This window comes from Ciconia boyciana, chromosome 25 (assembly GCF_034638445.1).
Source record: "Ciconia boyciana chromosome 25, ASM3463844v1, whole genome shotgun sequence".
Classification (NCBI taxonomy): Eukaryota; Metazoa; Chordata; class Aves; order Ciconiiformes; family Ciconiidae; genus Ciconia; species Ciconia boyciana.
In genome coordinates this window covers 4,060,808-4,080,644 of record NC_132958.1, presented here as the reverse complement: position 1 = coordinate 4,080,644, position 19,837 = coordinate 4,060,808, and the positions used below count along the sequence as shown (strand labels likewise).

Below are 19,837 nucleotides of genomic sequence, written 5' to 3'. Positions count from 1 at the left end.
ATCATGGCAATATTAAAATGTGCTGAAAACTTAACATTGCAGACTTGGAATGCAGTATCAGGGCAGCTCAACTGCTCTGCCCGTGTGACAGATAATTGAGTCAGGGCACAAAAGGAGGAAAGAAATTTATTACTGAGACAATTCTAAAAATTATGCATAAAGGTTTTTCATCAGATGAATTTATTTGGTCAGATTACAGCTTATCATGAATGTGGTTTTTTCGGATATTTGAGCACATTAAATTAAAAACTAAGATGACCATTCACAAACTTGAAATAATGGTTGAAAACTTCCAAGTTTGGACACAGCTTTCCCTCTGAGTTGCCCTCGTAGGCTTTGGTACTGTGCCCCAAAATACGCTCCATCCCACAGCCCCCTCTGCAGCTGCGTGTCTGGGGATACCATGAGGAAGATGTACGGAGTGAACTTTAACTTGAGGATTGTCTGGACAGGGACACTTGGGACAGCTGACACTGCACAATAAGAGATGAGATATTAAAAATAAGCTTAAAACCTAGTGTGGATGCTTGGCTTAATCTAACGTGAATAGAGTGCACTTTTATTCTCCATTGAGTTGCTGGATTCACACTCCTGAATAATTTGCTCTAGCTTTTCTCTGTGTGTGATTTTATTTTATTTTTTTTCCACAGGAAAACTGTGCTTTAATGACCACAGTGGTGTTAATGGGGCATTTAACGGTGACCTTGTGTGCCATATCTCTTGGGCAGCAGACAGGCTATTCGGTTGGTGTGGTTGGCTTTTTGGAGTTGTTTTGTTTGGGTCCCAGAGATAGTGTGTTTCCTCTGGCTCCGAGGGAGTTAACTAACTGTAATCTGGAAGAAGGCTGGTACGGATCCAGCACCATACACAAACAAGGGTGTTTTGTCATGGCAAGTGTCGCACAAAAGGAGCCACGGTGATTGCCACCGAGTCCCAAAGAGTTGCAGGGAATTAGTGTTTCTTGGAAGTGTGAAGAAAGCTGACTGTAGGGAAACCCCATTCCTGAGCTTCTCGAAGAATTAATGCATGGTGATGTAAAACTTTTAAAAAATAGGTACTTTTTTTTTTCCCCAAAAAAATTGTAAACCATACTCTCTAGATCAGTATTCATTGGTTCGGTGTGGGACCATGGGCTGCAACTGATTGCTGTCCCACCGGGGTGGTGGAGCTGGGCTGAGCCACTTCCCAAGGATTCGGTCTGTCGTACACATGTGGAGTGAAGGGTCGTGGTAGCTTTTCAAATGGATAAATGGTCGCAAGGATTTTGGGGATTTGGAGGAAATGGTATTTTGTCCTTGGGCTGAAGATGATACACATAAACAGGCACCTTCCTGTATGTAGACTTTGCCACCTGATTTTAAATAACTGAAAGTGGATTGGTGGTGAGAAATGACAGGTACTGGCAAATGCTTAACCATAGTTGATAGGGTTTATAATAGTTTATGGTTAATAATGGTTTCTATTCATCTTAGGTTTTTGAGGATTTTCGGTGTACAGCTTAAGTCTTTGGGTTTTGGCTTTCTTAAAAACAAAACTGTATGTTGAACTGCTGTCTGGTACTTGGCAAAGTTCTCTAATTCCTCTAACGTAGTGATGCTGTCAGGGCAACATTTTCCATGAGGTTGTTATTTAAAAAAAAAAAAAAATCAGCTCTGGAATATGGTACAAGGGAAGAGAATTTTTGCAGAGGGTCCTTCTCTGTGTTTCTTCTAACACCGTCTTATCTGATGATCATCTCTGCAACAGAGCATCAAAAACTTCTGCGTGCTTTTGGGGTGGAATTGCTGCGCTTGTGTATAAGAAAGCTTTCAGCTGTGCACTGATGTGGTGCGTGAATCTGTCGGCTGACCCTGTCGGTAACTCGGCTTTTGCATAACAATCTCTCCTCCAAAAATAAATTAGGCGACTGATGCTATCCTTCTTTTTACAAATGCACAAAAGCACAAAAATTATGGTATTCTTGTAATGATTTACCCCTAGAAACCTAGAATGTAGCCCTAAAGCAGTTGAAAATACCTGCGTATTAATCTAGTAGTAAGAACCTGAGGGAATATTTATATCCATCTGTGAAGCCACTTTTTAACTAGGACACCTAAGATTTCACTGGGGGAAACCATCTGCCTGGATCACAGTTTATGGCAAATATTTTCCAGTTGTTTGAGCACACAGAGTCTGCCTGGTAGTTTTATTTCCCTTCAAACGCGTTCACAGAGACGCCGCTCAAAGGCACCCATCCCATTCTTCATTTGCTCTGTTCTGCTTTAGGTATTTTTGGCATGTGTAGTGTAGAAGATTTAATGTGAGATCCTTCCAGCATCCTGGGATGCTGAAGTCTGTTACGGTGCCCTGCAAAGGGAATATAAACCAAGTTTGTGAGGGATTTGACACTGTATAACATCAAAGCTAGATGTGAGAATGTTTTTCGCTATTTAAAATGGGCAGGTTGGGATTATTGCCATTACAGCACAAGCTGTAAGAGGTTTTCCAGACCTCATCAGCCGCACGGCGCGGTGCATTCAGGCTGGGTGAGCGCTGACCCTGGGAGTGGGTGCCCGAGTTCAGCTAAAAAAGGTGAAAGTGGGGAGGTGATGTGGTACTTTGTCAGGTGTAAGAGGTAGCTGTGAAATTTCTGTACATTGTCTGTGATTTAGTAAGTTAAATGCATTTAGTTGGTGGAAGAACAAACTATGAGTTGAGCGTTTTCCTTCCTTTGCACAAACAGTGAAGTTATATATGTGTGTGTGTGTGTACCTACATATAACCTGGGTTAAACTGGTGCATAACTAAACTGTAAAACCTCCTGTTTCTAATTGATTTGTTTTCCTTTGTTCCAGAGCCTAGCCCAGCTAGAGAACCTGTGCAAGCAGCTGTATGAGACCACAGACACTGCGACACGGCTGCAGGCAGAGAAAGCCTTGGTTGAGTTCACCAACAGTCCAGACTGCCTGAGCAAGTGCCAGCTTCTTCTAGAAAGAGGGAGTGTATGTCAAACAATATAATTGTCCAAAATGTATCTTGGTATTTTGGGCATTGATAAGGGAAATAGCCCCAAGGTCTGGTATGCAGTGTTTATGTTGCATACCCAGTACACTCTCATGTATCTCAATTTGTTGGCAGCCTATGCCAAAAAAAGCATTGGCTCTGATGGCTAATTATGCTGCTGCAGTGGTTACTACAAACGGTTGTCAATTCTAATGGCTTGTGGGCCTTGCTGCATTCTTCGCAGGCTACCACCCAGACATGCCAAGCTTTAAGTTGAAAACATTATTATGGCAGTGGTATTTCATAGACTGTGGGAACCACTGCCTTCTCTATAGGCTTTGGGGAGAAAATGGTGTGTGCACAGAGGTTCATAGGGGATAAAACCAGCAGTGTTTCTTCTGGAATGTTTCCTTGGAAAATTGCCCCTGCTATAGTGTTGTCTTAATAATCCAGCAGTTTAAAACAGGGAAAATGAGATCATGTGCTTTAGAATTAGTGTTACAGAAAGGATGTAAAATATGCTAGCGGTAAATCCTGCCTGACTTTTTTAGCTTTCTTCTTTTTAAGTGGCCATTTGGTTTTTACTTTGTATCGGCACAAATAATGTTTAAAATGGCTTTGCCACATGATCTTGCAAGATTTGACTTTTGGCAGAATGTGCATCCAGCTTTCATATCTTATCAGATTGGAGCCTTGTTCACAAAAATAGGAAACATTAAACAGCCTGTTGTAAGTCCTCCAGGAGGAGGGGGAAAAGAGTGATACTTAACAGGCTTAGCAAACTTATACAAAGCAAATTATTTAACTTTTTGTTAAATTTGAAGTCCAGTGAATTCAAAACAAACTGATTTGAAGCTCTTCTCATGGGAACTAGTAACTGGTTTACCTGAAGACAAATAACTTTTTTTTTTAAGCAACGTTCCTAAAGCCCAGTTTCATTCTGTGCGTGTAATCCACTGCCTCTCTGACCCTTGCCAGAGGGTTGTGGGGTTTTTTGTTCAGTCTGGGATCTGACTCGCTTTATACCCGACTGTCCTTGGGAATTTTGGAATAAATAGGTTTCCTGCATCTCGGATACTAAGCTTTCCACAGTACTATATATTACAGAAATTAGCATGCAAAATGCTTGTCATTTCCCTGGCTGTAATTTATGGAATTGGGTGCAGCCAGGGGTTTTAGGTGGTTGAATGCCATCATTTGTATCCCTGAATTAGATTACAGTTCAGTGGTCTGTGTGCTGTTCTGTAAGAAATACATTTTAACCTGTATTTAGTAATCAAGTGGAAGTTGTAAATGCTTCTTAATGCATAGTAACATACTCCTGTGGCTCAGAGGGCTAATTGTCTTTTTCAGGCATAGCGTTTAAGGTAACTTCATGCAGTTTGACTATGTCTGCAGTTTTACTTCTGCCTTCAGTGGTGGTTCCGTTGTCTTCCCCTCTTTAAAAGCTTTTCCTTTCTTTCTTAAACACTTTCCTTGAGTATTTGGTTTACTTTAGTGTCTATAAAAACATAGAATAAATGCTAGGTAGAGTATTTAGACTTACCAATTAAATTAATGCTTTAAACTCAAATTTCCAGAGAGCAATTCGCATTGCGGCTTGATCTTCTGAAGTGTGCAGTAAACTTCTGTTTGTGTTGGTTTTTTTTTTTCTTTACAGTCATCCTACTCCCAGTTATTGGCAGCTACATGCCTTACAAAACTCGTGTCACGCACAAACAACCCTTTACCATTGGAACAACGAATAGATATTCGTAAGTACAAGACTTAATTTTTCTAACCAAACTAATGTGAATGTTTGTCGTGTGGACTTTCATCCACAGATGGGAGGTTTTCTGCAAGCTCCTGTGCTTTGCAGTTTGGGCATCCTAAGGTACAGGATGCCCAAAAGGCAAAGAAACATTTCTCTTAGGTGGCATCTTCGCGTATATCATTAGCTAACAGAGTTCAAGGTTAAATATACAGAATTTTTCCAGATGGAAGGGAATGACAGCTCTGTGGTCTTGTGAAGAAACCAGTTGCATTTGATAAATTTCTTTTGGAGTATAAAATATGCGTGGTGCTTGCCTCTTCTGAGGACATGCTTTCAAAACCGAAAATCCTTTATGGGGTCTCTGAAATATCATTTAGAGTATTTCCTAAGGGAGCAGTCGGTCTGTCACAGTGCTCTTTTCTGGAGAATGGCTGATACTTCCTTTCCTCCGAGGACGGAGTCTGAATGCCATTCAGTCTGCTTTCTTTTTTACAAATGATGTGGTAGATGATCATCCCCGAGGAAAGGTCTTGAAATATTTTTGGGTTTTCTTGCTATTTACATGTGCTTCCAGAGGATTGGACTTAATCTGATAATACAAAACGAGTTAGGCTTGTGGGGAGGAACTCCGGCATGTCTCTAACCACTTTCCAGATCTGTACCACAGCTTTAGTATGTTAAAGGCACGAGTAAAAGGTCAACATTTGTATCTAACCCACTACTGTGGTGGGTTTTTTTAAACAGCTTTCAAAAAGGTGCTTTTTCCTATCAGCGTTACCGTTTCAGTTCTGTCTGCCGAGTTTTTGTCTACAGGTACACCTCTTCTCTGTGTTTCAGGGAACTATGTGCTCAACTACCTTGCCACTAGGCCAAAGTTGGCAACGTTTGTCACACAAGCACTAATCCAATTATATGCCAGGATCACAAAGTTGGGCTGGTTTGACTGTCAGAAGGATGAATACGTCTTCAGGAACGTGATCACAGATGTCACAAGGTTTTTACAGGTCAGATTTTTTGTAAGACGAATACACACCTTGTGGGATTTGAAAGTCCATGCATTTTCAGTTATTGTTTTGCACCTTAGTATCCTCTGTCCAGTCGTTCATCTGTGCATTCGTTGATTGAATAGTGACTACCAAGGCTAAGCAGCTGACAACTGGCAGGACAGGCCAGTTTTTATAATGTCAGCTTTGGTGGGGCAGGGATTTATTTCTGGCAACTGCCACCATTAGTATTCAATGGTAAGACACATCTTTTAGCGTTCCAGTTGCACAATTCTTCTTTCAAGCTTAAACACACCACGCTGATTCGTGCAAAATGGTAAATATGTGAGCTTATTGTCTACGAGGGAAATATGTGCCGTGCTTGACTTGCTTTCCTTCACTGCAAGGGTGATACAGCCTTGGAAGTCATGTTTGATATTTAGCTGAGTTATCATAACAAAATGTAGCTTAAAACTAGCATGTTACACAAAGGTTATTGTTAATTTTCTTTAGAAGCCCTGACAGTTGTTTTGTAAATGTACATGCTGTCACCACAGTACAGGGTTTCACTCCCAACCCAAAAGACTGTATAGGTAGAAGGTTGCATTTTTATCAACAGCCGTCTCCAAACTGAAACTTCCTCCCAGAGAGATCAGTAAATCCTCTAACACTATGAATACTGATTTATTTGCTCTGAAATTTGTCCCAAAATCAAAAGTTGGAGGAAGACAGTAGAAGAGATCAAAATGACCAGACATTCTTCCCAGCGTGGAAAAGGAGATGCAATGTGTACAAGGCTTTAATTCTGGAGTGGTAGAGTGTGGACATTCATACAATAGGCTAAGTACTATTATTTTAGGCATTTACAGATGTCTGCAGTGAAGTAGGATCTAGAAGGTGTTAAGTCATGTAAAGATGATGTTCCTTTCTGGGCTGGTAACTGTGTCCTAAATAGTTCGCGGATGCTCTTAGCTGAAATTATTGGAGCTAGACTCCTCGCTTTCCCAGCTCATGACATGGGGAATGTGTGCTTTTTAATCAGGAACCTAATTAAATGGTGTGAACATCTACTTGCTGTGTTCAGTTTGAGATGGTCTGTTCCTGTTTGCTCAAGTTACCTGTTCTGGCTGCTAAAGTGTACAGGAGGCTGCACTTTTTTAAAGACGTGGTTCAGCAAGGTTTTCCAGCGGCTTCTGTCTAGATATTGTCATGTAAATACTGAGATGGTCATCAAGAGATGGCTCCAGTAAAGAAGTGGCCACGGTCCCAAGCCTAAATATGCTTGAATTTCTCTGTTGCAGATGAGTTCAGTCTTTGAAGCTGGAGATCAGGGTAATTTGTGCAGAAGGTGCAAAGCAAGGTGGAGCTAGGAAAGGAAACATCATTTATTAGTTACAGAACAGAAACTGGGGCAAAGGAACAATACAGGTTGTTTCTCTTAAATCATTTGATAAATGGATTACCGTTTCTAGTGAAGAGGTATCTGTAACAGAGTTATTTCACAATTGGCCCCTTGTTGCCAGTCTCGAGCGCAGCCAGAGGCTGAGCAGGCTGTGAAGAATGGGCTCCCTTCACTGGGAGATAGGCTGTGCTTCTTGGCAGGAGGGTGGTGGGGCGGGTGTGTGGAGAAACTTGGTCAGCTGCTGCTCATGTTGTTCAAGGTCTGTAGTTGAAAAAGGGGGTGAGAAAAAAGTTTATTTCCCAGAGTTTTCACCTGGCAACCTTAATGCTCATCCTAATGTTGCAGAAATTTCTGGACGTTTTACCACAGCTTCTGTTAAAATTAAACCATTTAAAAAAAAAAAAAAAACTAAATAAATCTTTTCAGAGTTAGGGCATAACACAAAAATGTTGATTAAACTGTTAAATAAAAGGTGCCTATTTTTATTAGCTCATGTTACTGAACTCTTTAGAACCCTTTGCATTGTTAACAACATCAGGTACTTTAAAAGCACATTTTAAATTCTCTGCTTGGTATTGCTCGTGGGCTTTTTTCCAGTCACAATACTACAAAGATAAAGCATTTCTAGACAAGCATGTCTAGAAATCTTCCAAGCAGAAAGGTCTTTGAATGACGGTGGCATCTTGGCACTGCTAACTGCTTTCCCTGTCCTCCTTTCCTTCCTCAGGATAGTGTAGAGCACTGCATCATAGGAGTGACAATCCTGTCCCAACTAACTAATGAAATTAATCAAGTAAGTGCTACAGCCTTCCTCAGTGAAGTAAGTGTCCAATTTTCTCATTCATATTGTTGTGTCCTGCTGTGTGTCTGTGCATTGTTTGGGGGTTTTTGTTTGGGTTTTTTTGGTGGGGAGGGGGTGTTGTGTGGTGGGTGTTTTGGTTTTTTTGTTTGGGGGGGGTTTTTTGTTGTTATTTTTACGCAGTCACTTACTGTTGTGGTAAAATGCTGAAATCTCCTGTCCTGAGGAATTGTTTTGTTTCACTGGCATCGTCCATCTTCTCTCATATTTTGATGTAATCTTCTGAGATGAAAAAGGAAAGAGCAATGCTAAGCAACTAGCCAAGCCTACCTAGTGAGGGCAAAGCCGTGAGCATGAGGACATCCCTAGCACCTTCTGTTGTCGGTCCCTGTGCCTTGTTTCAGCTCACAGCATTCTTGTGCCAAGAAGTGAGTGGAGCATGCCCTCCTCCATATTGACCAGGGAGACGAAACAAAGAGGATTTGTCAAATTGTGCAGACTTTTAAAGTGTCCTTTTCATTCAGTACTAAATTTCATAGCGTTCCCAGCAGGTAGTTCTCAAATTCTGCCGGTTTATCAGGGCTGAGTGAGTCCCTTACACAGCCCCAGCCCTGGGTGACTGGTAGAAGAAAGACTGGGCACGCCGTGTCCGTGGTGCTCTGGCATGGCACCCAGTCATGCCAGCCGCAGCAAGTCTTTCCAGGTTGGTTAGTTTGGTGGTTTGTAGAGCCCTCTAATGTTATGCTGCCTCTCGGTATTTATGTTGAAAGTTGGAACGAGCAGCTTTACTTGGTGCTATCTAAGCTTACATTATTTTCCTCATCAGTCAGGCAGACTTTGCTGTAGCACCATTGACGGCTGCCACTGTCCTAAGACAGCGCGAGGGCTGCCATGTGTATAAATGTCTCTAATTTTCCTAAGAGGACCAAGTGTAGCTAAGTTGGTTATTTTTATTTTAATACCTTACTAAGGAAACTAACCTTTCATTTTTGCTGGTATATTAACTAATCCAGGCATTGGAATGGAGAGATCCTTGAGTGGGATTTGAAGGATGATTACAAATTGTTTTCAGAACTGGAAGTGGAGGAGGAGGTTTTGTCCTGGCCAGGGCAAAGCACTGATTTCTTCTGCTGAACTTCCCAAGGCCTGCAGTGTAATCTGAATGGCTTCTGCATCCATTTCAGACCCCAAATTCACTTTCATTCCTCAAGCCTGGCCTGATCAGTAAATCCTAACCCGTAGCTCTCCTCCTAACTCTTAAGCCATGTCTTGTTACTGTTACCATTTCCTTGCCCAGACTTTTGTACAATCCTAACTCTGTCTCTGCAGAGGGCTGGTCCTTCACTTCCTTGCATCAAGGACGAAAGCAAGTCTGTTTACCTCTATCAATTAGTATGTGTCTGTCAGCATCTTTATCTTTGTACAGGGCTACAGGAGATGCTTGCAGGAGAATGGTCAGCACAGAAACTGTCACATCTCCCAGTTCCCGAGTCTTTATAGCTTGATACTAAAATAAGCAACAAAGTTAAAGACTTTGATCAAAAATCTCTTCCTGATATCTTGGATATGAAATCTGCCACAGTTTACTACTCATTCCTAAATGTGCTTTGTGTCAGCAATTGCACAGGGCTGGATTCAGTGACTCATCTTGGAAAGTCTAAAATTGCCATTACTTGCAAAATAATAAATCTGCCAATGTGCCTGCTTACCAGAGTGGGGTCATGTACATGTACGTAGCAAAACCGCCCCCCCACCCCCCCCCCCCAAAAAAAAAAAAAACAAAAAAAAACAAAAAAAAAAAAACAAAAAAACCTTGTGGGGCTTCTCTTCAGGCTTTTTTTGATAACTATTTAAACTTCCAACTACACTGCGTGAGAGCTGAATTCTCTAGACCTCTGTTTACTAAAGCTTTTGTTCCAAAAGCTCACAGTACAAATAAAATAAAGTGCTAGTAACTGTTTTGAAGTATCAGTTTTCATCCTGTAAGTACTGCACAGACTTGCCCAGAGGTACTGTCCGCTGTATTGTAGAAGTTCACTGATTTAAGCCACATGACCTCATAGTGAAGAAAAAGGAAATGCTTATTTGCCACAAGCCTAGAAATACATGAGATTTGAAATAACCATGGAGAGAGTAAATAATGGTCATTTTCTTAAAGACCCTGGAATCTAATAGCATGAGCTGAGGAATGATAATTCAGTCGTTAGAGCACCTGACAAATTTAGGTCCAGTTCTGATCTGCCACCCACTACTGGGTGATGCAAGGCTTCTTTTTCTCAGCTATAATATAAGAGACAAGAGTGTTTGCATCCTCCATGGGGTCGTTGTGAAGGTAAAGTGAGGTCTGCAGTGGTTCGAGCTGTCCTGGCTCCCGCAATACTGGATGAGATGTGTGCATATTTAAGGTTAACAGAGGTATAGTAACAAAAGCGTAAAGAAAATGGAGGTTCAAGTTGTGTGCCTCTGCATGGGGCTGCAGTAAGGCTCCATCCCAGATGCACTGTGATAACCAACTGCCCGTCAAATAACTTAGCCTGGGCAAGTGGAATTTTGCCAGCCAGTGTTCAAATAAATGGCCAAGATGTGACGTATCACTTCACTTTTCTCCCCTTCCTAGAAAGTACTCTACAAAGTGACGTAACCTGCGCTGCCGTTCACCTGTGCTCGCCCATGCTAGAATGCGTTGCTTGAATCAGCTGGAGATTTTGTTATCCAGTATAAAGCAATATGCGTGTATTTGCCTCTTAGATCATATGTCAGCTTCTTATTCTGATACGGTGAGAGATCCAGAACTGGAGTTTATAATACATACAGCAAGGTCCAAACTGGCTGTCACTGGTTAACTCTCCTTCTAGTTCTCTTCTCATCTGTGCAGGTTCAGGAGGGGAATTATAATTGCTAGTAGTTGACCATGTGTCTGCCCAGCGGCTTCAGGTAGGATTTAACTCTTAGGAGTTCGGAGCAGTGTTCAAGCAGTGTTCAAAGCAGTGTTCAAGCTTCTAAAATGACTTCAGTGCTGTTGAAAATACTGCCGTTTATCCTGCTTTGGAAGAGATTTAAATGAACTTGAGAGTAAACCCAACCCTGCTTTCTGGCAGGGGTACAGTGAAACTGCCTCGTAAGTATTGTAGGTGGAAAGTCCTGTCAACAGCCAGTAACGTGATTTTATCCGTGGAAGAACCACTGCTCTGCAGTAGCAGCACGTACCGCAGTGGCAGTGCATCCCCCTGGTTTAGCCAGGTGGTGTGACATCGCTCTGGGGAGGGAAACCTTGATGTCCCAGTGCTTAACAGGGTTCCTTTGGGTTCTGCTGGTCTTGTTCCACCTCTGCCCGCCAGTTCTAAGCGCTGGTTTTCTCTCTGCTCAGGCGGATACTACTCATCCACTGACCAAGCACAGGAAAATAGCCTCTTCCTTCCGAGATTCATCCTTATTTGATATTTTCACACTGTCATGCAATTTACTGAAACAGGTAAGGAAACCATCGTTTGTCGTCTCTCTTGGGGGCTCTGTGTTGGGGTGACAGACTTTGGGCTGAAATTCCCTCTGATGTAACTCTCCCGGAACGACCACTCTTGTTCTAAAAGCTGTGTTCTGCACTTATTTTTCAGGAAAGCTTTGTCTTACATTTGTATTAAGGAAAAAGAATGAACATGGCACAAATACAGAAATACAACTCTTTTCAACAATTTTGGTTGAACATACATGCCTGGACCGTGAGGCTTGGGTTAAACTTTCCTGTCTTAAAGCATCGGGAAAGAGATGAGATGTTTGTTTTACATTTGAAATATCTTTGATTTACAGTACTGGCAGAGAAGTTTCCTGTAAAATAAGTCATTGTCTCTCTTTTTTAACCTCAGTTTAAAACCCATATGGTGAGAGAAAAAATCCTAGTGAAGATATGTTTAGTAGATTGGGACTAAAGGTTGTCCTTGATGTTTTAACACATGATAAATACTAGACTGTCTCGTGTTCCCCAGGTTTTTATTTTGTGCTAATTATCACACACGAGTTAACTTGCTTTAAAAATACTTATCTTGGGACAAAGCAGCAATGCTCTGCTAGTAGGGTTGGGTTTTACCCCCCAAAAAAGCAGTTTTTCTTTCAGCTGAAGTAGCACATGTATATTTTGTAAGCAGGTAGATTATCTGAAGAAAATTCTTGATTCTGCACCAGGTTTCTTTTTAGAAAAGCTAATCTGGAGTTCTAATGGTGCCTTCAAGAATAGCCCTTTATGAGAAAGTCTACCCCAATACACTGAGTGGCAGTAGCACAGATTTGATTAGTTTAACTTTTATCCTTCTAGCTGAGTGAAGTGTCAAAGTTGACAAATAGCACAAAGAGTGAAAAGGAAATTTTATTTTAAAGATATTTCAAAATGAGCAGCTCTGGTTCTGTCAGTAATAAAGGTGGGTACGTGGGTGTAATTGGATCTTTTTTTTTTCTCCTCCTGGTTTCTAAAGGAAGCAAGGCTTGTACAATCATGCTAGTCATCCTTTCCCATGCACCCATCCTCCTGAACTGTAACAGCTCTGGTAACTTTTGAATTAATTGGCTTATTTCAGGTGCATTTGATGGTCAGTTAGAGGTCTCAGAAATAAAAGGATTCCTCTAGTCTTGTGAAAAGAAGCGCCTGGGGAGGTGCTGGCAGGACAGGATCCTTACAACTGCCCAGACTTGTTGGAGAAAATTCAGCAAGTGCTTGTACTCAACCAGGAGGCATAAACCAGAGCTTGTCAACCTGCTGTCCCCAGAACTGCCCTCTTACTGTTGTCCTGTACATGTAGCTCTGGCTGAGCTATTGCCCACACTACTGTTGCTGCATGACCATGGGGACCTAGAGACTAGAAGGACATGGCTTATCTCGGGAGGAAGCCTCTAGTTTTCCACCCTAACTCTTAATCATCTTGCTTTTGTTTCTTGGCACGCTGTGGTTTAAGACGGGTTGGAATGTTTTCTGTTGTCTCGTGCAACATCCGTGTTTTCCTGTGATTAAACACCTGCTACCCAAGTTATGTCTTTTTTTTTTTTTTGTCTAATAGTAGCAATCTCAAGCTTCTGTGTATAAAGCAGAAGTTCCTAAGGTGATTCTTTCGAGTGGGGAGGATTGGGCTGCGAGAAACCAATGGTCACGTCTGTATCCATGGCTGTAAAGCAGGGTGCATTTAGGCAGCCTCAGAAGAGTAAGTCTTTGTGATACAGTGGAGAGAGTGAGGAAGACGTTCCAGCGACCACCAGCACTAGTCTTGGCAGTGTCGGCATGCTGCAATGTGTTATTTGCAACAGACTTAAGCTGGAAGAAGTTAGTTTTGTTTTAAGTACAGAGCAATAATGCAAAGGATAGATGGGCTGGCCTGGCCCGGCCCTGGAGTACAGGCCCGAGTGCTACATTTAAACAGCAGTGAAATGACCTAGCATTTCGTGTCCATCGAGTTCTTTGTGTTAGTTGAGAGTATCCCTGTTTTCCTTGCCCATAGCAGAGTGTTGTAACCGGAGCAGGGCTTATGCAGATCATCTGTGCAACAAAAGTGAATGCACTCATTTCCATATGAGGGTTAGTTACAGGAACAGGATTCCCTGCTGCTAAGTGCTTGTGAGGCAGAAAATGTATTCTTGTGTTTAACCTTAATGAGAACTTCCTTATCTCCCGAATCTCACACTATAATTGCAAGCTGGCAAGCCTGGCTGCTTTTCTCCTGTGCAGTACAAGCCGAGTGAAAAAGAAAGCGCTGTCTGTTTATCCATCTCGTGTAAAGACTAAGCATGTAAATACACATGCTGTCTGTAAAAGTATGGGATAGCTGGGGTTGGTGCTTGTGGCATATGATCCTTATGATTGCCACATCCTGTTTAAAGTTGAATTACTACCTCAAACTCAGCTGTCACCCTGATTATTTTTTTTACTTTTTTTAATCCGATGTATTTTATAGGCTTCTGGGAAGAACCTGAATCTAAATGATGAAAGCCAGCATGGTCTGCTCATGCAGCTTCTTAAGCTCACACATAATTGCCTGAACTTTGATTTCATTGGCACATCAACAGACGAGTCCTCAGATGATCTTTGCACTGTGCAGATCCCAACCAGTTGGAGATCAGGTAATCTTGCTGGAGGAGGAGGACTAATCTACAGCATATAGCTGAAAGCATGGGTGACTTGCTAAAGCCCTCTCTGTACTTAACAAATAAACTTTTGCATACAATGCTGGATGTAAAATCCAGCCTTTCCTTAGTGTGATTACGAACGCAGTTCAGTTTCGCTTGGCTACCTTGAGCCATAAAAACACTCCTCTACCCTTTCAGTCTTACACCTGCCAATTCAAGAAACAGTAAACTGTTTTGGTTTTTTTTTTAATGTAAATAACAAATAACTCGGCACCTGTTCTCAACATCCTTGCTGTTCTCGCCAGTCATTTTGCAGGCAGTTTCACAGATTGTGCTCTTAAAATATTTTCCTGAAGTTTTCTCTTGGTACCAAGTACCAGTGGGTTTACTTTGTTTTGGGGAAAGGCAATTGTGTAAAAACGTAAAATCCTTTGGAAATTTTCTTATAGTGTGGTACTTCATGTGACAAGTACACATGCCATTGTTGATAAGCGTTAGACCTATGGAAAGCAGTAAATGAAGGTATTCTCAGTAAAATGCTCCGTTCTGTTTCAGCATTCTTGGATTCTTCGACCCTTCAGTTGTTTTTTGATCTTTATCATTCCATCCCTCCTTCGTTTTCTCCTCTGGTAAGTTTAGTGGTTATTTTCCTTACAGACTCCGCTACCAGAAAGTGTTTGTAGGATTCATCTGGGAGACTCACTGTTGGTTAAAATGCCATAGGCTGACTTCAGCCAGCTACCTTGACTCTGATGGCACTGCCTTGTGCTCTAGTGACAAAGAGGAGGCCGGTCTGGTGCTGCCGCTGCTGATAGTTTTGATGCATCTGCAGGTTTTGGATTTGAGCTAAGCTCAAATTTGGATTTGGATTGACCTAAGAGCAGCTTGTTTGCTGGAAGTCCAGCCTACTTCCTTGTCCTCATGTAGCTTAGAGTCTGCCTGCTTGCTCTTCCACTAAGCCCTTTTTGAGGGATGTAGCTTATGTTATTTCCACTGGATTGCTCAGTTGATCCTAAAACCATACTGCGAGTAGGTAGCAAGTCTGGGAGCACAACCGAGGACTGTAATTTCTCCTTCTACACTTTAAAACTAGGCCATGTCCCAGTTGGATGAAATGGCCAATAGCACAGCTGAACTAAAAGTTGGATTATTTCTTCTTGGAAAAAATTGCCTGCCAGGCATTTATGTATCGGATAAATATTTTTTGTAATTAATGCTACAATGAAAACATGCCCTTTGGCTAGGGAGGGAAGGGTCCTTCAGAAGTACTTTTTCCGCTGAGACTCTCAGCACTGTTCATTATGTTGAAGGGTTACTTGCTAATTCTGAATGTAGAGCCTCAAATATTCATGAGAGACTTTTAACAGCGTGAGACACTTTTCTTTTTTGTTGTTACTGAATAGAAATCTGAAGGAATTACGCCTTTAATTGTCCTGCCTCTGATCAGTAAATGTAAGAGCCAGCGAGAGTGAGAGCCTTAACAGCTGAGCAGGTAGTCCTTACACCGGTCAGAGGGAATGGGGCTTTGCCTCTGGATAAGGATTGCAGGGTGCCAGTCATCACTGACTGCCACTGCTCTTCAAAACCCTGTTCACCAGCCTGTTACTGCAGCTGCACCCTTGGAATTTACTCTTGATGTAAATTTCAGAGGTTTGGGTTGAGAACAATTTAATTTTTTTTTTCTTGCCAGTCTTCTATTTTCTGTGATACTTTTCCAAGCCTGTGTTAAGTTTACCAGCTTTCCCTGCCAGGCCTAGTGTATTTTCAGTCTTATGCGACCTGTATTTCCTATCTGAAGAAATCCCAGCATTTTTGGGAGCAGAGTTTGGAACATACCTTTGACTGTCAGGATGGAGATGTTCCTTTGGATGATGTGGTTTTTATCTCAGCTGTAATTTGTTTCTACGCTTTTACATAGACTACACAGAATTGCAAAGGTGAAGGAGCTGTTGCGTAGCATGCAAAGGAGCATCAGACTTAAGTGATTTGTTGTGTCGTGAAAAGGAAACGTGCTGTTCATTTTATTGTTCTAATCCCTCCCTTTCTATTTATTCTCTTTGCCCCTTTTAGGTTTTATCCTGCTTAGTGCAGATAGCCTCTGTCCGCAGATCCCTCTTCAACAATGCAGAAAGAGCAAAGTTTTTATCTCATCTCGTTGATGGAGTTAAACGAATACTGGAAAACCCACAAGTGAGTATTTCAGAGGCAGTCAGTGGCAGTGTGTCTCTGCTTCCTCTGCATCAAGTTTCTTCACCAAAAATACTTTCTAATGTACATGTCCCACTTGTGTCACTGGGGAGAAGGGTGCAACATCTTGCTGCTCTTTTCCTACCTTTCCACCGTAAATATGCGCCACTTGTAGCTGACTGCCATGTGTTGCGAAGTAGTGCTGTTTCTCAATTCTTCTCCTCTTTTTCTCCTCTCAGAGTTTGTCAGACCCAAATAACTACCATGAGTTCTGCCGATTGCTGGCCCGATTGAAAAGCAATTACCAGCTGGGAGAGCTGGTGAAGGTGGAGAACTACCCCGAGGTCATCCGACTCATTGCCAACTTCACCGTGACCAGCCTGCAGGTACAAAATGGTTTTACTTACCCTCGATGGGTGTCTATGCCTCTTGTCTTCTCTTGAAACAAAATTATAACCCTCTTGTCTGTTCTTTGCCCCTTAATTCACTGTACGTTATTTTTACCAAAAAGCGCTGCAGACTCTGTGACAGCATCCTGCGGCGTAGCGTTGATTATTCTGTGAAATCCTACTGAATGGAACAGGAGCAGTATGTGGGGGAAGGCAGGGTTGAGTCTTTTCTCCAGAGTCTTTCCATGTCCTAGCAGGGGAAGAAAAAAAATTGTTAAATGAGGCTTATTTTTAGAATTATGTATCACTTCACTATTAAAATGCAGTTGCAGGGATTGCTAGTAATATGAATATCATGCCGTATTCCCACTGAGTTTCCACTGGTATACAGCCTGTAACTACACCCCTGCACAGAATATGGTTAAAAAATTGTATAGCTTACATAATGTCTTTGTTTGTTAAATTTTAATATTTATCTGGAAAACAGCTTTAAACTGTACATTCTGTTTGGGGAGCTGTCTGCAGCAGACTACAGTATGAGCTCGGCAGTAGTTTGGGACCAAAGACTTTGCCTCAGCTACACAGCCTAGGAACTCGGGATTATCTTTCAGTCTTTACTGAATGCTGATAATGCCCACTGAATTCAGTGCGAACTGAAATTCATTGTTAAAATTGGCAACCAGATCATTAAAGCTTTTAGAAGTTGCTATATGTAATGCTACATGAGTCAAAATAATAGGGGTAAAATAATCAAGGCCATAACTCGCTGGTTTCCTTTCCTTTTCTTTCTGGTGGCTCCTGGTAGCACTGGGAGTTCGCGCCGAACAGCGTTCACTATCTCCTAAGCTTGTGGCAGCGGCTGGCTGCGTCAGTGCCCTATGTTAAAGCCACAGAGCCTCACATGCTCGAAACCTACACACCAGAAGTCACAAAAGCTTACATCACGTCCAGGCTGGAATCTGTGCACATCATCTTGAGGTAAGAAAGCAGAGAGATGGCAGCACTTCTGCTTGTCGGCACCAGGGTCTAACGCAGAAGGCTCTAGTGTGTGTCTCTTCTGAGTTTTCTTTTAAAAATGGGTGTGACTGCAGGAAGTTTTGTGAGTCACCAAAGGACTTCGAAGGGAGGCTTACCAAAATCGCATATTCTGTCTTTTATAAAAAAGAGGTTTTTGGTTTTTTAAGCTGGGTTTTTTTAGACTTTGCTCAGTCTCAAATGGCTGAGATTGATCTGAGTGGTCTCTGACATGTTATGGGTACGATTCATAAGTATGCAAAGTGCGAGTCACTTCATTTTTAGATCTCTGCTGTAGGATGGCACAAATTATACCTAAAAGTATCTTTTCTTCCCCCACCCACCCCCCCTTTGAGTGTAGGGGCAGCCTACAGGACTCTGTTGCAGTGCCTGAATTTGTGTGGGATGAATTCCACCTTGTGTGTGTTTGTATTTGATGAAAACAAATGGTCAAATATAGAAAAATAATGCCTCTCAAGACTGATCAGCTTATCCCTTTTTAGGTATCTAGCAATGCAAGGGAAGAACGGCAGGTTTAGCTAGTTCTGGAGTTCGCAATAAACTTAGGGTTGAGGTTAGTGTATTTAGAGGAAAAGGCAACTAAAACATTGAGAAAGATGGAAAGCTTTGTTACACAAAGACAACCAGAGACCTTGTTCTTGGCCCTGCACGTTCTGTTCAAAGACCTGGATAAATGTTAAAGACGTAAGAAGAGCTTACTCATCCTAGGTCCTGGTGGCCTTTCCACTGAACCGCCACTGTTCTTCTGATTTATGGCCGCAGTAATGATCAGATGATTACGTCAGTCTGTGTAGCTCTCCATCGTGACAAATAGTAGAGGCAGAGACTTTACTCATTGCAATTGTGCCTAGGAAAGCATCTCCTACCTGATAGAAGTAATCTTATGTTACGGTTTAACCTATGTCTGCATTTTAAATTATTTTCTGATCTGCTTTCTTGCTGCTTAGGGATGGTTTGGAGGATCCACTGGATGATACTGGCCTTGTGCAACAGCAGCTAGATCAGCTATCCACCATTGGCCGGTGCGAGTATGAGAAGACCTGCGCTCTGCTTGTGCAGCTCTTCGACCAGTCAGCCCAGTCCTACCAGGAGCTGCTGCAGAGTGCCACCGCCAGCCCCATGGACGTCGCTGTACAAGAAGGTGAGCATGTTTGGAGGACTGTGGCCTGGGAGCTTGCAGAGTAGGTTGCCCATTCTCAAAAGTACCATTTCAGAAGCCTGCATTCCTGGTGAAATCCGTAAACAGGGAAGCAGCTCTCACAAACATTCCCTTGGAGAGGTGCCCGTATGGTGTAGAATATTTTTGGCTGCGGACAGACACTCCCAACACACACAGCAGTGCTGGCTGAAGATATTGCTGTCCTACAACTGACTCCATTCCTTTTTGGGGGAAATGTAGTGCATCTCCTTGCCCAGTCTTTCAGAGACAAGTTATGAGGATGTTCCCCCATTCACTGGTGGTCAGCACTGCCTGCCCCATCCCTCTCTTGTCTGAGGCAGGATACAGAGTGCTCATTTGAACCTCCCCACTGGCTATGTGGCAGAAATCTCCAGCTGGAGATTGGTAATGAGTAACTGGGAGTGGGGTTTTCAGCTGGTGCCACTGTCTGAAGGAGGGTGTCTGTCCGCAGCATTGGGTGGGTTCAGCATGGAGGTTTTGTACTTGCACAGCTGGTTGGTTTAGGAATTGCTTAACACTGGCCATAAAGAAGCAGTTCCTTTGGAGGTTCAGCTATAGCTGTGTTATCCCCCCTCTCTAATAATGTAGCTGGCGTCCCCTTTTGTGGAGAAGTTGAGCGCATCAGCACAAGTATGGAAACTGTTCCTCTTCCTTCTGAAACAATATTGTCTGATCTAACACAGTACTTTTGTGTGTGTGTGTGTGTGGGCAAAACTCCATATGATTTTGACTTCTCCACCAGCCACGTGTACTTTGAAAGAATAAACGCTGCCTGCTGGCATCTGCACATGTTTAAATACGTAGAATACACTTCTACAATAAAGTGGCTTTCTGCAGTGGAATAGCTTTAAATAATTAAAATCTTCCAGGCAGACCCAGCATTCTTGTTTCTTTTCTAGTAAAGTCATGCCTGTTCTCCACCAAGTGAGAAACTGAGTAATTTTGGTGTAGATGGGCACTAAAGCAGAAAGGTACTCCTCGTGAATTCTGTCTTTGCCAAAATAACATGCAAATCTCTGCTTCCT

At 42.3% G+C, this 19,837-nt stretch overlaps 1 protein-coding gene across 1 annotated transcript in view; it reads left to right on the top strand.

The window, feature by feature from the left end:
- The window catches only part of XPO7 (exportin 7), a 325,319-nt gene that overhangs the window by 289,770 nt on the left and 15,712 nt on the right, over positions 1-19,837 (top strand). The window contains exons 3-13 of the mRNA XM_072846206.1: positions 2,835-2,981; positions 4,643-4,736; positions 5,573-5,739; positions 7,848-7,940; positions 11,287-11,391; positions 13,850-14,015; positions 14,577-14,650; positions 16,092-16,211; positions 16,448-16,594; positions 17,403-17,575; positions 18,580-18,773. Coding sequence (XP_072702307.1) covers positions 2,835-2,981; positions 4,643-4,736; positions 5,573-5,739; positions 7,848-7,940; positions 11,287-11,391; positions 13,850-14,015; positions 14,577-14,650; positions 16,092-16,211; positions 16,448-16,594; positions 17,403-17,575; positions 18,580-18,773 — 1,480 coding nt within the window. The remainder of the gene's footprint in view (positions 1-2,834; positions 2,982-4,642; positions 4,737-5,572; positions 5,740-7,847; positions 7,941-11,286; positions 11,392-13,849; positions 14,016-14,576; positions 14,651-16,091; positions 16,212-16,447; positions 16,595-17,402; positions 17,576-18,579; positions 18,774-19,837) is intronic.